The sequence below is a fragment of the Dermacentor silvarum genome, chromosome 4 (genome assembly GCF_013339745.2).
Source record: "Dermacentor silvarum isolate Dsil-2018 chromosome 4, BIME_Dsil_1.4, whole genome shotgun sequence".
Lineage (NCBI taxonomy): Eukaryota > Metazoa > Arthropoda > Arachnida > Ixodida > Ixodidae > Dermacentor > Dermacentor silvarum.
Window position 1 is genome coordinate 187,618,164 of NC_051157.2, and position 23,987 is coordinate 187,642,150.

Sequence of the window (23,987 nt, forward strand, 5' to 3'; positions counted from 1 at the left end):
CTATCAAAAAAAAAAGCGTCGACTTTCGCTGGCTTATGCATATATTTTTTTGGGCTGTGATGGCCCCACAACACGGTTCATTGCCTGCATTGTGGCGACGTAGCGCACAGCAAATAATTATCGGCACGTCACTGTAGCTGCTTGTAAGGCGTCAATGCGCCGTGATGGACGACGATCCTGAGCAGTGCGTAGTGTTTTCCAACGACAGCGTATCGCAGCTGTCATTGGAGATGGCTGCTCTCTCATCAGTGATGTATCGGAGCCGCAGTGTCGCAAACACGATCAGAGATCAGCGCAAACGCACCCTGTGCGATGGCATTTCTTCATCACGAGCACGATACACTAAACAATTGCAACACGTTCCTACGTTCGAAGTCTAATTTCCTAACTGCATACAAGAGCCCTCACCTGCTAAAATGCGACTGCTGCGCTGTCGTTACGATATCTATCTGCGATCGCTGTTACCTCCGCAGCAGAGACAATCGGCAAGCACATTGGAGTGAACAACACACTCAAATGCTGCGTACATGCGCAAGGAGGCACCTTCACTGGGCAAGCGGTGACAAGCGATGAATTGTGTCGCTGGGCAGCACACTCTTCTTCGCAATGCACCGCGAAGACTTCGCGCACGCAGATAAACTGGTGCATTTTCACTGTGCTGCGTCACTACGGGGTCTAAAATTCCCGCACAGCAATTTTGCAGCGAGAGTCGTTGCTCCCGTCTCTATGGCTAGAGTGTCGTTTCAGTTGATAATAGAGCACTGAACGGGTCGATTTTTACAGCCCAGGCCTGGCGAGAGCCCGTTTTTACGTTGGGCTGCCCGCCCGAGCTCGACCAAAAGTGTTATGGCTCGACCTGGGCCCGGCCCGGGCCCAGAAATAATCTGCGTTACCCGCCCACCCCGGCCCGCCAACCCTTTGTCTTAGGCCCGAGCCTGGCCCGAGCCCGGCTCGAAACCAACCCGAACCCGGCCCGAGACCGAAAAAGACATGTTTTTCAGAGTCGAGACGCGCGAGGATGATTCGCGACACGTTACATGCACACCAGCAGAAAGTCCGAGCCCGGCCCGGGCCCGCGTCAAAAAGCACATGCCGTGCCTGAGCCTGGCCCGAGTCCGTGAAAAAACTGCACTGCCCGGCCCGGCCCGGCCCACTGGCGCGGCCGGGCTCGAGCTTTCGGGTAAGCCCGAGCCCGTGCAGTGCTCTAGTTGGTAAAGTGGCGGCCTTAATAGCCGCCTCAGTGAAAGCACCTGCGGCGAACAGCCATGCCGCAGCGCTGCGTTGCCATACCCCTAATAGACAGGGAATGGACAGATCAGACTGACTTTATACGCCATTATCGCATCGAATTTATCGAGAATAGCACTGCAGCACCCCTGGCGACTGCTCACCGTATGAAGTCCCTCGTGCGTGCAACCTTCTAGAATGTATCGGCTTGTAAGCTTTCGCCTCACTGTCGCCACTCGCGGCAAGAAAAGTGCAAAATTTAATAACTCACTCGATGTCCATATGTCATCACAAATGTATAGCATTCAAAACGAAAAACCGATACTTTAAGCAATAGAATGTTTGTTATTTTATTTGCGGCATTTCACAGTACTCGATTGAGAAAAAGTGTAGGTGCAAGAATGCGCCGCATGTGTGCTGTTCGCATTCAACGGAGTATAGAAAAATAATGCCCGAAAGAAGAGGCACGCCCTTGACGCGCCCGAGAAAGGCGTGGCAAGTGGCTCACGGCAAGTGTGCAGATGGACAGCGAGACAGTGACGGTATTGCTAAATTGCGATCATACGTTGATAACAATACGCGGCGCTGGCACGTTTTGCGCAGTCCTCTGTGCATGAAGCGCGGAAGCACTGTGCCGTGCAGGGAGCGCTCATGTTTTCATACGCGGCTTTATCTCGAAATTTCTTTTTGCCAGTTGTTATTGCACCTTCCTTGCTATGTCCGTTCACTGACTGCCATCGAGCAAACTTGGGTAAAGCTCATGCGAACGAGAAACTCGGCGCATCCTGCATTGCACCCCTGTTCCCTATTTCCCATAGGAGCACTGAAGTACACGAAATTTTGGCTCTCGTCTGGCTGTGTGGTGTTTTCGGGTGTGTTTCGTGTGATAGCCGAAACTTAGATCTGGTTCCTGATTTGCAGTGGTACTCACTGTTTACGCTTTGGTTTGCATTGTATGGTATATCCCAGTTGACATTAGCTGGCCCGGCCCGCGGGTGTGAGATTGAGGCGTTGTAATTGGCTGGTGCATTGCACTTCGGCTAGTTCCTTCCGTGTGTGCCAAATTGGAGTAGTTTGTCCGTGGACCTGGTGGGAGCAAGGCCCAAGGCGGGATTGTGTGTTTTTGCGTAAGGGGATTTTCAAATTTTTCTCGTTCGCTGTTTCTAGAGCGCCCGTTCTCGAAGGCGCCCGTTCCTGCGTTGAGCGTCGGCGTCCCTCGGCGTAAGTGAGCGAACGAGCACAGCGAAGGATGAAAGGGCAAAAGCGTAGCGCAGCGGTGGATGAAAGACGGAGATAGAGAAGAGAGCGAGAGGAGGAAAACGGAGGAGGAGGGTTTGGAGAAAGCGTGAGAAGAAAAGCGTAATGCCGCGCAAGACGTGTTCAGCGGCGACGATTGCCACGAGATGGCGCCAGACTAGCGCGCGTCGTCTGTTCCCCGATGACGCCATCGATAAAGCATGTGGTGAACACGTCCACCGATACCATATATGGAAAAACGCACGCATTACGAAGGTCTAGTTGCGGCGCCTGCTGTGACTCGCGTCCACGCGTCACCCCCGCGCTGTCTCTCGCGACCTCCCGATTAGCCGAGCAGTCGCACCACACTTCGCTCCATTTGCAACGTGCCGCACGAGACAGATTGTTCGCGCCAGTCAATATATCGTGAAATGAAAACGCATATCGAGTGGCGCTGAATTTTCGCATTAGGCAGTAAGCGTAATCGTGCGTGAATCTTTTAACAGCAGAGCTGTTAAAGTCGACGTTGATCCCTACGGAGCGATGGTGTTCGCAATTTCGAGCGAAGCGGAGAGGGTGTGAGATGAGGGACAGATATATAAATAATAAAGAAAGAGATAATAATAAATAGGAGATATAAATAAGAAAGAGATACAGATATATAAATAAATAAATGAAACAAAGTAAACTTCCTTGGCAAGGCAGGATTCGAGCCCGGGCACCCACGGTCCTAAGGCAAGCGTCATAACCACTAGGCTATCACCCGCTTTTTTTCATGGTATTTATTACGAATACGTAAAATATTTTCAAAGCGGCCAAGACAGTCTTAGCCGCGTCTACAAGCACAAAACAAACACTTCACAGTACAATTATTACAGTAAGAGTTCTCTAAAAGGGAGGCAAAAGAATACACTTCATCAACAATGGATACCAGTCTGGTTGTGAGTCTCTCTGATCATAAAAGTCTTTCAGTTGTGAAATCATCCGAATGAAATGTGACTTCGAAGATACAATTGGTTCTGCATTCCGGTCTAGCATGCGAGTTTTCCATAAACTGTGCCACGCCATATGTAGGAGCATGTCAAAAGGCACATCGTCACATTGAGGTGGTATCAGATATCGTATTATATGAGCATTTATATCAAGATCCTCTTTTTAAAGTCCTTTGGAGATCGTCCCAAAACAATATGGCATCCTTGCAATCAATAAAGCAGTGTTCTATGGTTTCCGGTACATTACAGAGACGACAGTTTATCGAAGATACAAAGATTCCTTTCCTATTTAACCAGGTTTTAACAGGTAACGTTTCAGTGTGCACTTTGAAGAAGAATGTTTTAGTGTGTGGAGGAATAGGCATTTTACAGACCCGTGTAAGGACGTCATCTCCAGGTAAGCCGATGTACAACGATCGGTATAACGGAGGTTTAAAAAGCATATCAATTAGATCTTTATAGAGATTTTTCCTTGAGATAGAGAATAAGTACTCATTTGAGAACCTCACTGCAAGAAAACGCACTGAGAGGCACACTTCACGCATGAATCCCTGCAAATATGGATGTGCTGCAAAATTTGTTGAAATTACTAAATTTGGTAAAACGTTGACAAGATTAACTTGCAAGAATGCCCGAAGTAATGGGTGAGAATAGTTTCGAAAAAAGATGAAACGAGACACTAATTGTCTAACATAAAGGTGAACCAGGCCAAGACCGCCTGCACTAACCGGTCTGAAAATATTGTCACGCCTCATTGGCTCATAAGATGATGACCAAATAAAGGTTGCAAATATTCGGTGAAACTGCTGTATGTAAACCCTGGAACAATAAATTATTTGCAGCACATAGAAGAGTTTTGTTGCCAAAAATAAATTGCACGCTTTAGCTCTGCCAAAGACTGAGAGATTATGTGGAACGAATGTTTGGGCATAGCGTCTTAGGGTTGGTACACGTTCTCTCCAGTAATGTGCAGTTCACTTAAGTGCATCCAATGGAACGCCCAGGTATTTTGGTGGTTCACAAGTCCACTCAATCCCAGTAAAATATGTCGATTTAAAGATCCATGAGCCAAAGCAAAGCCCCAAACTTTTAGCACAGTTCATTCGTGCACCAGAAATTGCGCCAAATTCCTCTGTCTTAGACACCACAGTTGCGATACTGGGCTTGTCCGTGCAAAAGAAAGCGAGATCGTCTGCATATGCCAACACTTTTACCTGTGTTCCAAAAACACTGAAAGCATGAATATTAGTAGAGTGAATAACGTTTAAACACAGTGGTTCCAAGTAAAGGCAAAAAGTAATGGCGACAAGGGACAACCTTGCTTCACAGAGGAATGAATTGACACAGGCTTGGACAGTTGACCATTGACAATCAAACGAGTTGAACGATCTATATAGTACAATTTCGCACCTTTAAATATAACGGAGCCGACGTTAGCATGCTCGAGAAGAGGAAAGAATGACGAACCCTATCAAAAGCCTTAGCTTAGTCTACTTGTAGCATTGCTAGCTGATAATAGGAACTGTAACAATGTTCCAATACTGTACGGGCAACGTGTATGTTTGTTTGTATTGAGCAGCCTTTCAGGCCGCAGGTTTGGTGAGAATCAATAAAAACCGACATGGCAAATTGTAGTCTGTTTGATAATACCTTTACACCTAGACCTCTACATTAGACAGTGTACCTTCAACAGATCGCAGTTTCTCTCGGTGTATTTGGGAATGAACACTGTGTGGCTTCTAGTGAATGACTGAGGAAGAGTATCCAGATCAAAAGCAAGTTGGAGAATCTTGAGCAACACGGGAGAAAGTAGGAATTTAAAGGCTTTATAAAACTCGCCTGAAATGCCATCCGGACCCGGCGTCTTTGATGTGGGTAATTCGTCAATAGGTAATTCTATTTCTTGTTGAGTGAAAGAGCCACTAATGACCGAACACTCTTCTTCGAACAAACGGGGGTAGACGATATTCTAGTTGACATTAAGCGGAAGAAATGGAGATGGGCAGGCCATGTAATGCGTAGGATGGATAACCGGTGGACCATTAGGGTTACAGAATGGATACCAAGAGAAGGGAAGCGCGGTCGAGGACGGCAGAAAGTCAGGTGGGATGATGAGGTTAGGAAATTCGCAGGCACAAGTTGGAATACGCTAGCGCAAGACAAGGGTAACTGGAGATCGCAGGGAGAGGCCTTCGTCCTGCAGTGGACATAAATATAGGCTGATGGTGATGATGATGATGATGATGAATCGTTCACCCAAGGCTGCCCGTCAAGTGTTGCAATTTCGCTTGTGCTCGTACCTATATTTACGTTTCTTGATGCCTGTGTAGGTGATTAAAATCGTGCTTAAATTATACAGTGCGCAATGACTAAGCTTAGCTGACCCACAGATTAACGTTGCTTGCGCAAGAAGTTATGGTGTGCCCTACGGCGCGCTGGCGGTCCGCAGCGCTTATTCTCCTGTTAACTGCCTGTTTATTCTGGGGCATCGCGAAGCTGCCAATGGTAATTTCGCGCGCAGAACAGGTACGTCTGAATAAAGTCATCTTGGCACTAATTGCAGCAGCAGCGGTGAACTGCGCACGCTAGATATAGGCAATATGTGCGGTTTCTATGTGAAAGTTCTTGCATTTACGCATACAAATTTAAACATGATCAGTTCAAACCTGCGCGTGTATTTTTTTTTCATCCCTTCACATTTAATGTCGCAGTGACCATCAGTTCAAGGTTGGCGTTTCACTTAGTCGACTGAAAACACGAAAACAACCCCCCCCCCCCCCCCCCCGAGTCTTTTTATAAAAATACCAGCCCAGATTGAAACCATGCAGCTCGGAGATTTCATCGTCATTAGGTCATTGAAGACTACATTTACCGATCAAACTGAATAAGTATCTTATTTCTTGCATGTTTCCCTTGTTTGTCTTTATACTCAGTTCTCTTAATCCAATTAGAGCCTAATATTTTGTATTATTTTTTCCGCCTAACAGAAAACAAGTTTGCGCAAGTCTTTGTGGATAGCATTTTGACTTGTGCTAACCACGCTACCCCTTGCAGGACAGTGTCTACTTAGTAAAAGGGCCGAATGGAAGGCATGGTATACGATTATTCGGGAGTAGTTACGAGCAAGCGTCAAGAATGCAAAAGTGCCGCAAGCACTAGTACAGATATGGTTGCAATTAGGATTGCGTTTGATAGACTGGCAAAAAAGTTGGTGGATAGAGGGAATGAGACAAAACACCAGGAAAAATAATTTGTCACTGCTTTCATCTTTCCTGTGGCTGGACAGGATGAACGAGCACCAGCACGAAATAATGTGTTCTTTCGCGTGTAAAAAATGCAAACGGCACTTAATAAAATAAAGTGCACAACTTCAGCCGTAGTGCGTACAAAATGTGTTGCGCAGCCAACACTGGCCGAGGAAGTACGGTGGTCCAGCAGGATGTCTTCAACAATGTTCATGTAGACATTGGCACAGGCTATATGTATTGTCCACGGTGCACACTTCTAGGTGCTCGTCCACAATTTGCAGAAGGCAAAGCAGCTGGTCTGATGGCACTTCCAAAAAACCCCTAGTCTTTATTTCGGTCAGTTCAGTTGGCTTTCGGGAGGTGCTCCTCAGTGTTTGGAGGCAGTCCTTGCAGCTTTATTTTAGCAAACTTCCTTGCAATCTATCCACCAAGGTAGTTCAAAATGCAGTCTTTCGTTGACTCCGGACGATTGATATCTTGCATGCACTCAGCCGGCTCCAGTAGTATATCGTCCAAAAGAACTGCCAGGGTATCAATCTAAAACACAAATATCTTCCTCTATCACTCAGTGAATGACATGAGTGTGAAATTTTAAGCACCAGAAAGCATAATAGAACTTCACTGCATTTAAAACGAGACGTGTATGCCCATTAGCATCAAATGTTTAGACAATCATTATCACATTTCTATACAATGCACAGCTACTCTGCAAGTTCTTTTGGTGTGTGTTATTAAAAGGTTTACCTGGTTAGCAATAGGTTCTTTATGCTGAAAGAGATCTTGCATTTTTAAGAGTGGGCGTGGCGCATCTTCATTTTAGTCAGCGCTATCACTTTTTCGTTTGGATCATTAAGCAAAAAGTAAGCACGTTCATTGCAAATGCCGCGCTTCAAGTAAACCTCTAAAACACAGACACTGTCGCGATTTATAAAAAAAACCATCAGTAATGGGGGCTTACCGCACTGAATTCGTGGACTTCATATTTGCCTTCATGATGCACTGATCTATAATGAGCATCTCGCGGCCCGATAGCTTCTGAATGGTTTCCTGCATGCCACGTTTTTCATTTGCCTGTGTCGCCGCTTTTGCAAGCTTCCGCTGACACGAATGAAGTTGCTGCTTCTGACTGCGAAGCTGGTCCTTCACCCTTTGCAGCTCTGAGGCAAAGAAAACGGCGTGCTCAGTTAGGCACTCTGCATCAGCACCGCCAAGGCGATTTACAGTTCGTACTTCATCTGCATAGAGTGACCAAGAACGAATATCGTAATGACAGTGATGCTAGTTTGCCTGCGTAGTGAGCAAGTAGCATACTCCAAAGGTGTGCACCAGACTTACCGTGAATTTCTTCTTCGGCTGCATCGATGACGTCTGCAGTTGCGACGGCAGCTACTTCGGCTTCAGCGCAGTTTGAAGATACCGCTCGCAGCCTTTTCGCAGGTGGGCGCCGTTTCGGTGCATGCGAACGTTCTGTAGGCTTAGACAAGTACACAGATACGCCTTGGGAAATTCTCGGAATGGCGTCTTCTACCAGTTTGGGTTGATCTCGTGACACAACGTTTCCCTTCACTGTACACACGTCCGCACGAACAATGTCTCCGGCATCAAAATGTTTTTCGCACACGCGAAAGTACTTCGATTCAAACGAGAACCCGGCAGTCTCTTGTCGCGGGATTGCTCGCTTCCACCTGTCGCGTAGTTCCGGGTTGGCTGGTAAACAGAATAGGGAGACTTTTTCGTCGACGCCCTTGTATCCGGAGCGGCAGCCTGGCTCACAACAAATGTTAGTAATAACTGTTATGGTGAATTACGAAGTGTCGATGTCACTACATGGAGAGACACGTTCCGGCGAAACAAAAAAACAAACACGCACAACAGCACGCCGCGCCGACACTCCGCTTTCCGGCGGCAGCGGCCGCCTTCCCCGTCGCCCTTCTAGCGACGCCAGCGCCGCGGCGCCGCAACTGCGGGCGCTATATGAAGCTCTCCCATAGCGTTACGCGGGAGTTCCATGACAAGGAGAAAAGTATTGAAGGACCCTGGTAGTAGGTACAAAAGACATGAACAATGTGTCGGCAAGAGGTGCCAGCCATCCGGGATAAAACGTTGTTCCGACGCCACCGGAACGGCCCCATCTGATAAGGATCTTAAAGTTCGCTGCAAGAGCTGATATCAGCGATATGATTCTTTTAGCAGGCGCAACGAACGCGTAAAGGACGTTCTCAAAGATCACGTCGCACTGGCAGCGCAAGTGATCGCCGCTGCCGGCCCACACTTGCGCTGGCAGGATCGCAAATTAAGAAATCTGATGAAGTTTTTCGGACTTGAAAAATGGGCAGGATTGGATTGAGACATTTAAATATAGGGGATTCAGCTGCCGAGGAACTGCGGGCTGCCCTCCAAGAGGATCGATGGAGAGGCAGAAAACGAGGCCTGTGAAGCACTGAACAAGTTGTAGGCAAGAGACTTCAGCCATCGGAGTTGTAGCGCTACTCTGATGCCCATTTAGCCCATCTTGTTATTGGTACGGAAGGGGCGCATGGCACCGACATATTTGCCGAATTTTAAAGATATTTACCATCCAAATATTTTTATGCCATCGTAAGGGGGTACCCGTTAAAGAGTTGTAACTTGCCCATAACAAGTTGCAGCTGTTTACCGTAACACTGAAGTCAAGCGTGGATAACAGCACTGATGGCGCCAGTCCTTGATATGAAGTGGAAGCTTTAGCTCGGGTGCTCCTATCTAAATACATGGGAAAGGAGAAATAGTTTTTCTTGACAACCACTGCACCAAATTTGATGAGGTTTGTTGCTTTTCAAAGAAAAAAGCTTAAATCGAGTGATTGATAGTCGCGAACTGTTTATTTGTGTCGTGAATGTTTTAATAAAAATTGGCAAATATCGCAAATTCTCACAAAACAAAACTATCATGTTAACAACTGTGTAACTCCACACTAGAAAACCATATCAAAATTTAGTAGGTTGCACAAAATAGTACATTTAAAGCGGGAAAATTACATGTTCCACATGGCTCTCGAAAAAACAAAGCGAGTAATATCTCAGTAGAGCTGTTGCAAAGCCCTGGTAAACAGCGTACCAAATTCACGTAAGATTTAAATAAGCAAATCAAGTTTCTCCGCTTTGGATGGTCTTAGGGATGCAGTTCACAGAACTGCGATATCTGTTGCAAAAGTACTGAAAGTTGGGCGAGTTGGTATCTATTCATCTTGTAACTGCAGCGCGCACACGAGAAACGAGGACAAAAAGTGAAAGTGACAGACAAGCGCTGTCTGACAGCGCTTGTCTGTCACTTTCACTTTTTGTCCTCGTTTGTCGTGTGCGCGCTGCAGTTACAAGATGCGATATCTGTTGTTGGTGCACAGCTACAAAATTGTAAACTTCGTGCTTCTATTTGTTTCAATCTTGCGAAATTTGAGAATGGGTTTAAAAAAATCAAGCCCGAAATCGACACTCTACTTGCAACAGTCACTAAAATGGAACTTTCTTTCTCAGATGCAACAAATTTCATTAAAATCGGTCCAGGGATTATCTCAGAAAGGCGCTTCTGCGTTTTACATGTATTTGAATGTTCGGCATCCGAGTTGGGCCCGAGCTAAAGCTTTCTGCTAAGTCAACTACAGCACGCAGAACTACAATTACAGCACCAATATATAACATCGTACAGCATAAAGCGGTCGGCCACAATAATCTGGGCGTATAACTTTTTTTTCTCCTGTTTTATTTTTTTTAGAACAATAAGTGAGAACAAGTAGTTCTCATGTGTTATGTTTGAAGAAATCTTGACAATATGTCGTTACCAGCGCGCTGGCAAAGTGTGGGTACATGGTTATTTTAAACTAGAGATGGGGGCATACCAGTTATATCGAATACGAAACGTATACAAATTGTAAGTATCAAATGTCGAATTGAATATCGAATAGTCAAATGCAAGCGCAAATATTCACAACGGGAATCTTCCAATCTATTTAATCTGGTACCACCCTTGTACTGACTAGCGTAAAAAAGACAGCCAACTGTCAAGGACAATCAGGCGCAGCTTAAACACACAATTACTAATTGCCATTAAAAAGCCGCCGCAACAGCCTCCCAACAGCTTAATGGCACGTACTGTACACACTAGTGGCAAAACGCGCGCGGCACGCCGCCCGCGGTAACACGCGCGCCGCTAAAGCAGCCGCGAATCAGGTTTTTCTTGCCGCGGGAGGGATCGCTCCTGGACAATTTTTTTTTCGGTTTGCCGCGTGCCGCGGATGAAGGAGACCATTGAGAGCTGTCCACTTCAGTGACGTGCGCGCGGGAAAGTGGTGTCATTCGGACCCGCCCGACCGCTCGTTTCGTACTCGCGTCCGGTTTGGCCAGAAACTCGTTCCGCACTATTGTCTGCACGCGTTAGCTCCCGGACGCGACTTTAAAATTGCTAGTAGGTACGGCTAAACATCCTATATAGCAAAAGTACCGCCATCTACTCTTTCCTCCGCTGGTGACCTCTTAGCGAGATACAGTTACAGTATTGCACTTCTATCTTATTATTTTAAAAGCCACTTACTACTACTACTTTCCTCCACCGTCTCCTCTCCTAAAGCGCTTATTTTTTTTTCTTTACTTTTTGCTTCCTCGTTGAGTCCTCGTTGAAGCTTTCAGGCCGGGCGTGAGCTGCGGCCGCCACCGGCGACTGCGGCTGCGCAGAGTGACTTTCAACATGGCTCTGAGGCGGCAATAAATATATAAAGTGAAAGCGCGCGCTATCATCGTCCAATCGGAGATACAGGAGAGAGAGAAGCGACGTTCATCAAAGGATGGCGGTACTTTTCCTATAAAGGGAATTTACGTACAGCAGGGGCGTTGCACTGCGGGTTCCGTGACTTCCGCTAACACGTGTTGCCATGGCAATTGTGGAGGCGCAGCGACAAAGCGACCTTGCCGAGCGCAGCTCCTAGGTGCCTAGGGACCGAATTGTTTCGGGAATTTTTTTAATTATGGGGTTTTTACGTGCGAAAACCACGATATGATTGAGAGGCACGCTGTAGTGGGGCACTCCGGAAATTTGGTCCACCTGTGGTTCTTTAACGTGCACCTGAATCTAAATCCACGTTTAGGGACTTTTTACAAGGCGCGTTGAATGTCTGGGGGTGTCTGGGCCACGCCGCCCACGCTTTATTATTCTAGCGTTTGTTCTAGCGGTGAAAAGCCGCGCGGTAGTGACGGCGTGGCATGTAGGCTTTTGAACGAGACGGTTTATGGAGGGACCGCCAGTAGTTTGTGCGCAGGCGCGAGTACAAGCGGGTGCGAGAGAGAAAATCTGGGGGCTTTTGCTCCTTGCATATCTGACTTTGCCTAGGTACTACGGCGGAGAACTTCCTTTGCTCGTTTTGTATGCGTTTGTCCCTAGGCTAGCCAGCATGTGCGTTTCCGTTGATGGCGCCGTGCACTAATGTTACTCTTGTGCTCCTACGATGTTTCTGGTGAGCTTGTTGCGTTTTTTGTTCCAGCGGCAATATAGGAAATCGTGCGTAGTCGCTAGGGGATCATGGAACCTGTGAGATTGACGATGAATCGGATAACTTTAATTCCGAAGCACTTCGTACTGTTGTATTGGTTATCAGTACATACTACACCGTTCAGCACGTCTACGCACTTCTACTGTGTTCAAACACATTTAGCACCCTTTGGGTGGCTCTGTCTGCGCAAGCGGATACTGCTCTCGCTTGTGCCCCGGTGCTGCGACCGAAGCCGCGGTGCCGGGCACCGACGCGAAGCGGTGGTCGTTGGGATGTTGTGGAGCGCAGTGTAGCAACGCCCCAAATAAAAAAATACTGCTCCAGTCAGGTAGACTGCTCCCTCCCTGATAGTGAGATTAGATTTCGATCATCAAAACAGTGATGCGTTTATTTAGGAATAGCATCGATCTCTTAACAGCCGCCACGGTTGTACAAAAGGACCAAAGAAAGTTCTGCGCCATTGTACCTAGGCAAAGTAAGAATTCAAGGAGCAAAAGCCCCCAGATTGTCTCTCTCGCACCTACTTGTACTCACGCCTGCGCACAAACCACTGGCGGTCCCTCCAAGTGGAAGTCACGGGACCCGCTGTGCCACGCCCCCTCTGTACCTACTAGCAATTGTAAGGTCGCCTCCCGGATGGAGCTGACGGATAGTTCGAGAAGGGGGGAGGAGTCTATGTGGTCACGTGACTGCCGCAGCGGCGCGCCGCCGGTTGGTGTGGCCGCCCTGCTTAGCTGCATTTTGCCGCCGGCGGTGCGCCGCGCGTTTTGCCGCTAGTGTGTACGTGCCATTATACACTGTAAGAAAGCTTTCCAAGAAATAATAGCGGCTTTATGACCAGCTTCCCAAAACCTCTAAATAAATGGTTGCTGAAAGAAACGTAAGTCCAGTAAAAAGTAAGTAAAAAAGCTTCGAAAGGACATGTCTGTAATAGGCCCCATTGCAAGCAAAACATAACTGGCTCTGTCATAAGGGATAAAACTTTTAAATTAGTAGACTGGCGTAAAAACTAAATGACACACTTCAAACGGAACTTGGCGGTTGCCATGAAGCCGTCATGCGCGATAGCTAAACAGAGCTTCGATGGTACCCTTTTTGTTTCTGCATTGCTTTCGAAAACCTTTCTCGTTTTTTTTTCACTTCTGATTATTTGCGAAGCTTTGTTAACCAGACGGGAAGCCGTAGCCCGATTTTAACAGTTCCTCCCTGACAAATATTTGATTAGTTTTAATATTCGGAAATACCTAATAATTTATTTCCAAATACGAATACGAATACAAATAGTTGTTTCGTATTGGTCACTTCGAACGATCGTCTACCCCTATTTCAAACGTAAAAAAAGGTGAAACCTAACCTAACCTAACCAAGACACAGCGAAGCTAGCCGATTGATTGCGTCTCTTGGTTGTAGTTAGGTTGAACTTGGCTATGTCGAGGTACTGAAAGGCTGTGGTAGCACTAGAAAGGTGCGCCACGCCATCACGCCACCGCCCTGCTATCGCCGCTGCCACAGCTGGTATGACGTCATGCTCCCCCACACCGTCGCGCTACCGCCGTGCAAAGCCGCGTTGCAATGCCGACAACGCGTTCCAGGAGACCCACTCCGTGAAACCGTCTCTCTCTCTCTCGAACTTATGGCCGTCACTGCACGTTGCAGAGCGTAGCTTGCAACACCGACACCACGTTGCAATGCAGACAACGCGTTCCAGCAGACCCAATCAGTGAATACGTCCCTCTCTCTCTAGCTCTCATTTTCTTTATCTCTCTCCCAAGCATAGAGCGCAGAACCTCTTCTTCACCTCACAGAGCATTGGCACCAGCGCATGCGAACGTGCCTGTGGACGAAGACGACGACGCTAGAACGCAATCATGTGGTTCGCATAAATGCATGTTCTGCAAGCACCTCTTTCTCAGAGGATGATAGTTCTGTTACCCAACAAGAAATAGAACTTGCCATTGCTCAGTTACCACTTTCCGAAACACCAGGTCCCGATGGAATCTCCGGAAAATTTGATAAGGCCCTTAAGTGTATATTAAGCCCTGTTTTACTCAATAAAGTAAACTACTAGTTTTGGTGAGATTACCTCCCGCAATCATTCACCAAAAGTCAGTTTATCTCAATCCCTTAACGTAGTGACAAGGAAAAATTGCGCTCTGTAGAATATCATAGAGCCATTGCACTGACGAATGTAGACTACAAAATTTATGCAAAAGTCTTATCTAATCAACTACAGTATGCAATGGCATTAATATTGGACCTCACCACACTTGCAGATTAAAAGGCCGTTCCACACTCACAAACTTACATCTAGTCCGAACAGCGCTTCAGTATTGCTCGTCCCACTGTGATCACTTTGCTTTGCTTCAGATTGATTTAGCAAAAGCATTTGACCGAGTGAACCACGCGTTCTTTTCCATACTTTTAGAATACGCCAATGTTGGCTCCATTGTTTACAAAGGTGTTTGCATGTGCTACACTAACTGTTCTACGAGTATAATTGTTAATGGTAATCTGTCCGAGCCGGTGTCTATTATTTCCTCTCTAAAACAGGGTTAAACGTTATCACCACTTCTATTTGCGCTTTACTTGGAGTCATTGTGTATAATGATTCTAAAATGCATTGACATTCATGACTTTAACAATTTGGGCAATTAACTCAATGTATTGGCTTACGCAGTTGATCTTGCATTTTTGTGCTCAGACAAACCGAGCATTGACAAGACCCTATCATTGACTGAAAAATTTGGTATGACTGCTAGTGCGCAGATAAATTGGTCAAAAAGGTAAGGTCTTTGGTTTGGTTTATGGGGATGTACACCGACTCAATGTGCTAGTACAGAATGGACAACCGTGCCACCTAAATATCTTGGTGTACCTTTTGATGCATATAAGCTAGTGCACAGTTCTGGCGGGAACGTGTACGGCACTTCAACGCCTTGCAGATACCTTTACGCCTCACCGCCTTTCTTTATTTGGTAGGGCGGCGGCTTGTGACTTGTTCCTGGCTACTAAAATATGTTATGTACTGCAGATACTTCATTGGGCCCGGACTTATATTCAACGATTTCATAGAATATTAGCTACTTATGTCTGGTCCTCTAGCTTTGAGCCAATGAGACGAGATATCTTTAGACCAGTATGCGCTGGCGGACTTGGCCTAGTGCATGCACTTGTGAGACATATTGTTTGGCGTTTCTTCTTTTTTTCGAGGTACTTCACACCCAATACGACTATCATTCATACGAGTTAACTTAGTCGATGCATTGCCCAATCTGGTAGTTTCATCGCAATATTGTGAAAGACATTGTTTGTGGGGTTTTATATGAAGTATAATTTGCTGTGCAGTTCCTCTTGGTGCGATTTTCTACTGAGTATCTCTACACATTGTCCAGAAAACAACTGTACAAAGATCTGATATCAATAATTTTCCCACGTCCCCTTTACCGTTCTACGTCATCCAGTTTGCCAGGGAATTACGTACTTGAACGAGTCCGCAAGATGCCTTTATCCCCATCTACATAAACGTTCTTCTTGAAATTGCACAGTGAAACATTACCTGTCAGAGCTTGGTTGCACAAGAAAGGAATTTTTGCATCCACTGTGAATTGTCGCCTTTGTGACGTAGCTGAGACTATAGAGCAATACTTCATAAGTTGTAAAGACGCAATATTATTTTGGGATGTGCTCCAAAGAACTCTCAAGAAAGACTTCATTTTGAATCACCATATCATCCGATACTTGATTGCACGCACGGAGAAGACGTGTCTTTTGATATGTTTTTCTTAATTGGACTAATAGCTTATGGAAGACGCGCATGTTAGACAGAAACGCTCAACCTTTTCTTTCGTCGAAATTTCACTACGCACAAATGATTGGTCACTTGAAGGACATGTATGACTTGACAGAGTTTCAACCGGACTGGCACCACCTCTTGTTACGTTGCTTGTCGCTGCCACCCTTTTAAGATCAAAGCTACTTATAGATTTTGTGTGTGCAAGGTGTGCTTAAGAAGATTTTAGGTCCTTTCTAGGCCATGAATATGTTATATGTTGGCTGGTGCTTGCACGTTTTTCGCATATAGTATTTTTCTAGCATATACCTTATGCAATAAACACCATGTACGAAAAAAAACAAGTGGCTGTATAGTCTAGTGTTTACGAGGCTCCCTTGGGACCTTGGGTACGCGGGTTAGAATCGCGCCTCGTTAAGAAAGCTTATTTTCTTTTATTTCTTTCTTCATTGATGATGATGATCGTTTTTTTATACGAACCACAAATTACGGCTGGCTTAAACAGCTTCGCTGTTAAAAGTTGCACAGGAACCCTAAGCATATTATATGAGATGAGAACGCGAAAGGGTTTCTTTTTGGCTGGGTTGTAATTATACGGAGGGGTGCTAAAGTAGTGGTGCCGAGTTGTGTTATAAAGAATGAGGCAAATTGAGAGGCCGATTTGTGTTTATTTACACGATTTTGTGCAGTCAAATTGGTGGCGACACCACTTCACATGTGCTCTTCTATTTCGTCGTCGAGGCAGCATGTACCACACGTCTCGGGTATATCGAAGTAGTACGACCGCCACGGCGTTGTGCGTGGGTCGTCATCCTCTTGTCGTTACAGTGACGGCGTACTTGCGTCGGGGTCACGGAGTAAGATAAACAGGAGCGCCGACTCCGCCGCCGCGCAACGCATTCGCTCGGGACAAACCGTGCAACGCGAATTATACATCGCGTAGCGCCATCTGTCGAGGCGCGTGGAAAACACTCAACAGCTTGCTTTCATGTGCGCATGCGCTGAGTGGCGGAGACCGGCGGCGACGGCGGCGCAGAACGGGCAGCGCGGCACCCGCAGAGCGTGTCGTCTGCTACAAACGTGGGCCCTCGGCCGTCTCAATTTGACAGCAATAAAACACAAAAAATATATGCGCACGAATAATAAAAGCGCAAATAAACACGCGGTAGCGCTTTTATGCACGCATACGAAACATTTTTACGTGTTTTAGAGGGAACAGACGATAAATGATGCTGTACAAAAAGACACAACAGACGTACTTGTTTTTCACTCCTCTACATCTGCGCGGAAGCGAAGGTGGGAAATTTTCGTCTTCCTCGCTTTGTTTACCATGTCTGCAGTTTGTTTATTCATGCCTGACGGAACAAGGTATCTTGATACTTGTGCGTGAAGAGACTGAGCAACAGGACAGTGTTTTATTCGCGGCTGTAAATCTGGTTATGGCAAAGGACGCGAGAAGTTTTCGCTCTTCGCTTCGCCATCTGATCTTCAACTACTCCACAAGTGGCGTCAAAAAATGCCTCAAATAAGCGAGCGCTTAAAGCAATGGACAAAATATGTGCGCGACACTTCGAGAAGCAGCTTATTTTTGATAGTTACTTCAGCAAAGACAAAGGTGATGTCCTACTAGATCTAAAGAAAGTGCGTCGACTTCCAAGCGGAGCAGTTCCTTCAATTTGTTTAGGGAAGCCTGGCGTAGCTCAATGATGCTGAATGCCAGGAGGAACCAGAAGACGTCAATGCGGAAGGACGGGTGGAGCTCAATTTAAATTTATCTTCAACTACATACAGTGCAGGTGCCTTTCCTTGCCCAGAGACATGCCGTAATGTAGAGAGAGAGAAAGGTAAAGAAAGACAAGGAGGTTAGCCAGTGTAAATACCGGCTGGCTACCCTGTAAATTCTCAGCCTTGCCTTCGAGATGATTCCCCCAGTTATGCAGACACATAATCAGAGCTTCTCTTGTGAAATAATAAGCAGGAAACACTGGCAGGAATTCCCAATTATTATGTTTATAGAGAATGGCGATTCTGCTCGCAAGAGAACCGGGCGACACGAAAAGCACCCCGAGAAGCAAAGAAGCAAGCGAAGCATCTTAGCACTTGATGCGTGCTCAGATAAAAAAGAGTGATAAACGTCAGCTTTTGCGTAAAAACTTCTTTTCGCTGTCGTCTTTCATTGCTTGAGACCACCCGAACTGCCGTTATATCGACTTACCATTTGCTATAGTTTTTCTGTCCATCTTTGTTTATTTTCTGTTCTATGCCTTGTAAAGTTCCATGTAGGCCAACTGACAAATGCCCTGCATTTGGCCTGTATAAAATAAATTAAATAACATGATACATGACTTGTTTCTCCTGCTAACGTCACTCCGTGAACCGCAAGAGCTATGCGCGCTACAGGCGTCAGGGCGTGCGCGGAGCAGACGACAAAACAAATAGGCAAGCAGGCGCCGCGAGAGAGCCCCAGCGCCTTTGCTCCTCTCCGCTGCAGTTTTTTTCTTCATTCGTAGCGCCGTCTGGCGAACACGTTGCAGAATGTGTCCCTTCCAGACGAGCGGAGTCGGCGCTCCTGTCTTATCTTACTCCGTGGTCGGGGTACATAGACACTATCATGGCCTTGTGATCCGCGTAGTAGGGGAGACACATCACATCTTGTACCGTGTATGCGACGTTGTTGAATGCGAGATCGATGCACGTACATCTCGACGTCGTGATGGTCTCAATGGGCGCCGTCAATTTCATATTGAACTCGGCACGCATGACGGCGAGGAACGATGGGCTAGTTGGCGCCTTCTGATTGAAGGCGAGGCTCTGAGTCGGGGCTTCCTCTTCTGCTGCGGGGATTCCCCTCTCCTACGCCGCGGCTGCGGGTGGTTCCTGCGACGGAATGGAGCGCGCGCCGAGTGTTGCTGCGTCAGATGTTGGCGCCGGCGTCAGTTCTGGTTGGAGAGGCCACGTGCTTTCCCGACACGACTTTTGCGGATGCCTTCTGCGGACGCCAGCTGAGTCCTAGCCAAGGAACGCTTTCGCGTTAATAACGACGTCCGTCAAAAATCGGGCTGCGGGTTGTCGGGGGAAAGGCGACAATGGGAGCAAGCGTCCGCTACCGTGATTTACAAGCCGCGTTGTTAATTGAAAGGAGCATAAATCGTAATTGAGCAAGTGAAATTCAAAACGGCATGGCTCTTCCTTTCGTCTGCTATAACCTTGAATTTGTAATTTGAATAACCTTCGTCTCTCGTGATAATTTTTCCCATTCCATTTTGCGTTCTCCTCGGGACCACACAAAGAAGGCGTTGTGCTGCGACACTTGACGGTAAAAGCAAGGCCGCAAGGCCTCCTTGGTGGCACATATATATAAGTTATTTAATCGTTCCTTATTCTCTAAACTGTGGCACTGAAATGTGCTCTCGGAACCAATTGGTTAATTTACGCTTTTGTGTTCTCTCAGAATGAATTTATCCGAGTGGGAAGGTGGCATCCTACAGCATTGGATCGGAGGTATGTATTACTACGACGCATAAGCAAAACCACTACTCGTGCTATGCTATTCGCTTAGAGAGAACAGGTTATAAAAAAAATGTAAGATACTGTAACCCCAAGTATGCAAGGTAAAAAAAATGTTTTAATCACGTCGGGGCATACCTTTTTTTTTTCCGGGCCAAAAGGGTATAGCAATCCAGCATATTTTGTTTATGACGTGAAATGTAGTAAACACCTGTTATAACAATACAAAAATTTTAGGAAGCCTTCGGCAGCAACCAATAATGTATTATTACTATTAGGAACTACGGATTTCACAGTTTGTGGCTTCGTAAAAAAATATTGTTTGAAGTAGAGTGTTCCTCTACTGACGGCTACGCATATTACTGCCGACTACGAGGACTATAATAGCGCTCCAACCGCGACACTCCGTATACGATCAGCGACAGTATACAGGGTGCTTCATTTTAGCTGCACCAAATTAAAAAAAAATTGCCTTTGGTGCCTCAATGCATAAAACAGCGTTTTCCTCAAAAAGGTAACTGGAACGCCCATGCATTTCGTCGGACACTTTGAAAATGATTGACTCTCAACTGGTTCAGTATTGAGAATTTGTTCCGAGTGGATACGCCTTGCGAACTCAGTGGCCATAATTCTTAGATTGAAAAAAGTGCCGTAAAATAAATAATTAGAAAGTTCATTAGCGTAATTATGTTAATTATTCAATTAGGCGTTTTAATTACTCATCGAAATCCAGCATATTTTTTATGACGTGAAATGTAGTAAACACCTGTTAAAACAATACAAATACGATGAGGCGATGGTCGCCTCATCGAGTAGTTTAGATCAAGGATTATAATACTGCTATCTGCCACAGGCAATTTTCAAAAATGTGGTACAACTAAAATGAAACACCCTGGATACGTTTTTCCTGGCAAACACTATTATGGTCCATGTTCCTTTCTAGGCGGTAGGCACTGTAATGGCGGGAACTGCATCACATTGAACTAGCGTAAAAACATTAATAATCGCGCGACGACTATACTGCCATGTTGGTTCGTAATACAGCACCCCTTGACTACCTCTGTCTGCCAGGTACCATTATGAAAGTAGTGAAATGCCAATGTAGCGCTGAGCTTGCTATAAGCAACGAAGTGGGTATCACTCGCCAAGAAATAAGCTGGTCTTAATAACGTACGGGAATAAATCTCTTAGAGAACATGGCCAATCACAGAAACAACCTTTCACACTGGGGCATCGAGCATTCCCAGCATACGCCCTTTAATCAAATATTGTTTTTAGTGGTACGAGCATCGAATGACACTCTTGTTTCTCGTGCAGCACTACGCCCGGGGACGAAATTCAAGATAAATCAGAAAAAAAAACAAAATTATAGTGCAGTATAAATATCGTGAGTTTCATTATAGATAAGATATCAGATACTGCATGCCTGGAATAATTACAATTAATTTGCGGTTCACCTCCTCAGACGACCAGGACGAAATTCAAAATAAATCAGAAAAAAAGCAAAAAAATAGTACAGTACAAAATTCATGGGTTTCATTATGGATATGACATCAGAGCATATCTCCAGTTACAAGTTCAGTAACTGAAGTGTCTAAAGTAATTAGAATTAATTAGAAATCCCTGATTACCGCACACCAAAGCACAGAATCGGTGACTCTAGAGACCCGCCTAGTGAGCACGACGTTGGCGAAATTCCGGAAAAAAATGTGGTTGATCCCTCTTATATAGGAATCGGTATAGAACACGAAAGTGAAACGTGTCTTCACAGAAGTAGTGTAATGTTTATTGCACATTGATATATAATGTCTATTGGTGTTTTGTGGCTAAAGCGCCCTTAGGCGTTGATGCACCCACGCTGACGCCTGGTGGCACGTCTCCTCCATCACGACTACCAACGTCGATGACCATGAGCAACCGTCGTGCATATGGAAGCTGGACTACGCTGCACACGCTAGCACAACGCGAAAGACGAAGCACGTAACTGACACACTAATACAACGCGCAAGACAAAGCACGTAACTGAATCGTCACCGAGTCAAATCAGCGCGTACAGCGCGTCGTAATTGCAGCCTCCGCGATCAACTTCAGAAACATTTTCAGAGCTAATTGCGGAGGCCACGCTCCGCTGTGCTGAGTACGGTGAACGCCACCTGGCGTTGGTAGTGATTCTTGATGCCAGCGTCCCTTCGAATGCTGGCATCGAGGCGTCGTTGTGCTGAGACCACCGAAGCGTTCACTGTCGGTGCGCGTTAGTGTCATAATGCAGTACTTCTCTTTTCTGCTCGTAGGCGGCGGCACCGCCCCGAGCAAGAGCGCGGGTACACGGAGGAGTGTTAGATATATAAGGCGCGTCTGTGTAGCTCTCTGCAAATGCGTTTGTGGCGCAATGGGTTAAACGCTCGGCGATCTATCGTCGCGGACCGAGAGGTCGTGGGTTCGATTTCCAGATTTTGTATGTTTGTGGAACTTTTTCTTCGGGTTTCTTTCTTTGTATTATGTTCGTGTACATTGTAAGCTGACGTATTTCCGTGACGGAAGTACGTCAGTGAAGTCTTGGTGGACCCCGGCATAAAACACTTTCGTGTTAAAAACGTAGAGAGAGAGAGAGAGAATGATTTAAGTAGAAAGCGAAAGTAATGACGTCACTAATACCGTCACATACAAGAAGGTGGCATGGTATTTAACCGACTAATTACTGAAAAACATTTGCCTAGCCTAGACTGAATACCAGCATAGCAGAACGGATGTGACGTCACTCCCTTCTTTCTAGCTTTTCCTATCCCGGCGCGCACCATCTCGCTCGCTCGCTTGCTCGCAAAAGCTGCGCGCGCGCGCTCGTCAAATGCGCGGACGTCAGCACAGGAGAGGGTGCCTAAGGTGTGCTTCGTGCGCCGTACGTCCCACCAGGTGGTGCGCGCTGCTCTACCTCCTCGCCCACCCTCGCACGCATATCGTGCCAGGGGACACGCGTTCGCTCGCTCTCTCCCCCCCCCCCCCCCCACAAGTTCTGTTCGAGCGTTGCGTTCGCCAATACAGGTGGTCGACGAGGAAGCCGCCGGGCCCAGCACAGCCTACCCACAAGAAGAGAAAGACATACAGACGGTGGTTCTCTGTGTCTTTCTTTTAAAAGATACAGACACAAAGTTAACCTAAAGAGCACCAACGCCGAGGTGCGAGTACCACTAAGAGACACCTAAGTCAAAAATTAGGGTTGCCTACCATTTTTTTTTTTGTTCGGTGTTCTGCCGGACTTCCACATTTTTTTTGGATATGTGCGTGCATATAGTCTCATGCGAGAATAGAAGGAAAGCGCGCAAGTAACCTTGACTTCTGAGATAGCGAAAGCAATAAATGCAAGCAGTGATCCTACAATGCTTACGTGGTACTGAATGTTTCGTACAAGCCCATATATCAAGATCATTGCGCATTGGGTAACAGATTCAGCGCCAGCTAAAAAGGCACCTACGTGAAATTATGCAGCTACTTTTTTGAACATAACGTTTTTTTAGGGAGAAATGTCATACCGCTGTCTCAGGGGAGGTTAAGGTATATAGCCGAGTTCAGCTTTTCAAAACTACCCTGTCGCTTATGACGAGCATCGTAGTGAAGACTCCGTAATAATTTTAGCCACCACCTGGCGTTCTTTAACGTGCACTCAAGACATGGTACACGACAGTGTACCATGCCTTGAAATTTCGCACTATGGAGTATCGTAATCGTTGATGATTGTTTTATGCCTCCGGACACTTCTCTGTGCGCTTAATGTTAGCGAAGCGTTACATAGGCCTAGTAGGCCGCTAAGCAATGCTGCCATGCGATCTGGGCCACACGAAGCCGCAGATAGCTTCATGTCTGAAGTAAATATAGTACCATTGTCCTATATTTCTGTTGTTGCCACGGGCTTGTATGTTACCTCTGTATCAAAGGCGTCCAAATAAATTTGTCCGCGTAGACTATGCGAGTGTTAAATCACTGCTTCAATGTACTGATTTCGCAGTCTTGCAAAACGTGGATGTAAACGTTGAGTTTCAGAATATTGTCACTCATATTAAACAGATATTAACCCAATGTACACATACGTACTCAAAGCACAATTTTGAAGTACCCGTGTGTCCGTGGATGACACAAGAGATTCTTGGCATATTAAAAAGAAAGGACTCATACTACAATAAATGGAAAAAGAACAGATCGAACAAATACTACCATAACCAATTTAAGTACTACAGGAATAAATCGGTTGCAATGTTGAGAAAATAAAAAAAGAATACCTGACTAGGCTTATCACACGAAACAAAGGCGATACAAGACAACAGTGGAATATCGTGAAGGATGCAACGGGGTTGAATCAAGAAAGGCGAGTAACCCCGAGTAGTATCTCCCCGCAGGTGGCCAATGAATTTAACAATTTTTATCAACGTTGGTTTAAACCTCGCGAAAAAATTTCCATTGTTGACACCAACTGGTAG

At 46.1% G+C, this 23,987-nt stretch overlaps 1 protein-coding gene across 1 annotated transcript in view; it reads left to right on the forward strand.

The window, feature by feature from the left end:
• Nucleotides 1–23,987, forward strand: part of LOC119449113 (A disintegrin and metalloproteinase with thrombospondin motifs 13-like) — a 104,942-nt gene that overhangs the window by 39,003 nt on the left and 41,952 nt on the right. The window contains exon 4 of the mRNA XM_049666654.1: nucleotides 19,463–19,512. Within this exon, the coding sequence (XP_049522611.1) occupies nucleotides 19,463–19,512 (50 nt within the window). The remainder of the gene's footprint in view (nucleotides 1–19,462; nucleotides 19,513–23,987) is intronic.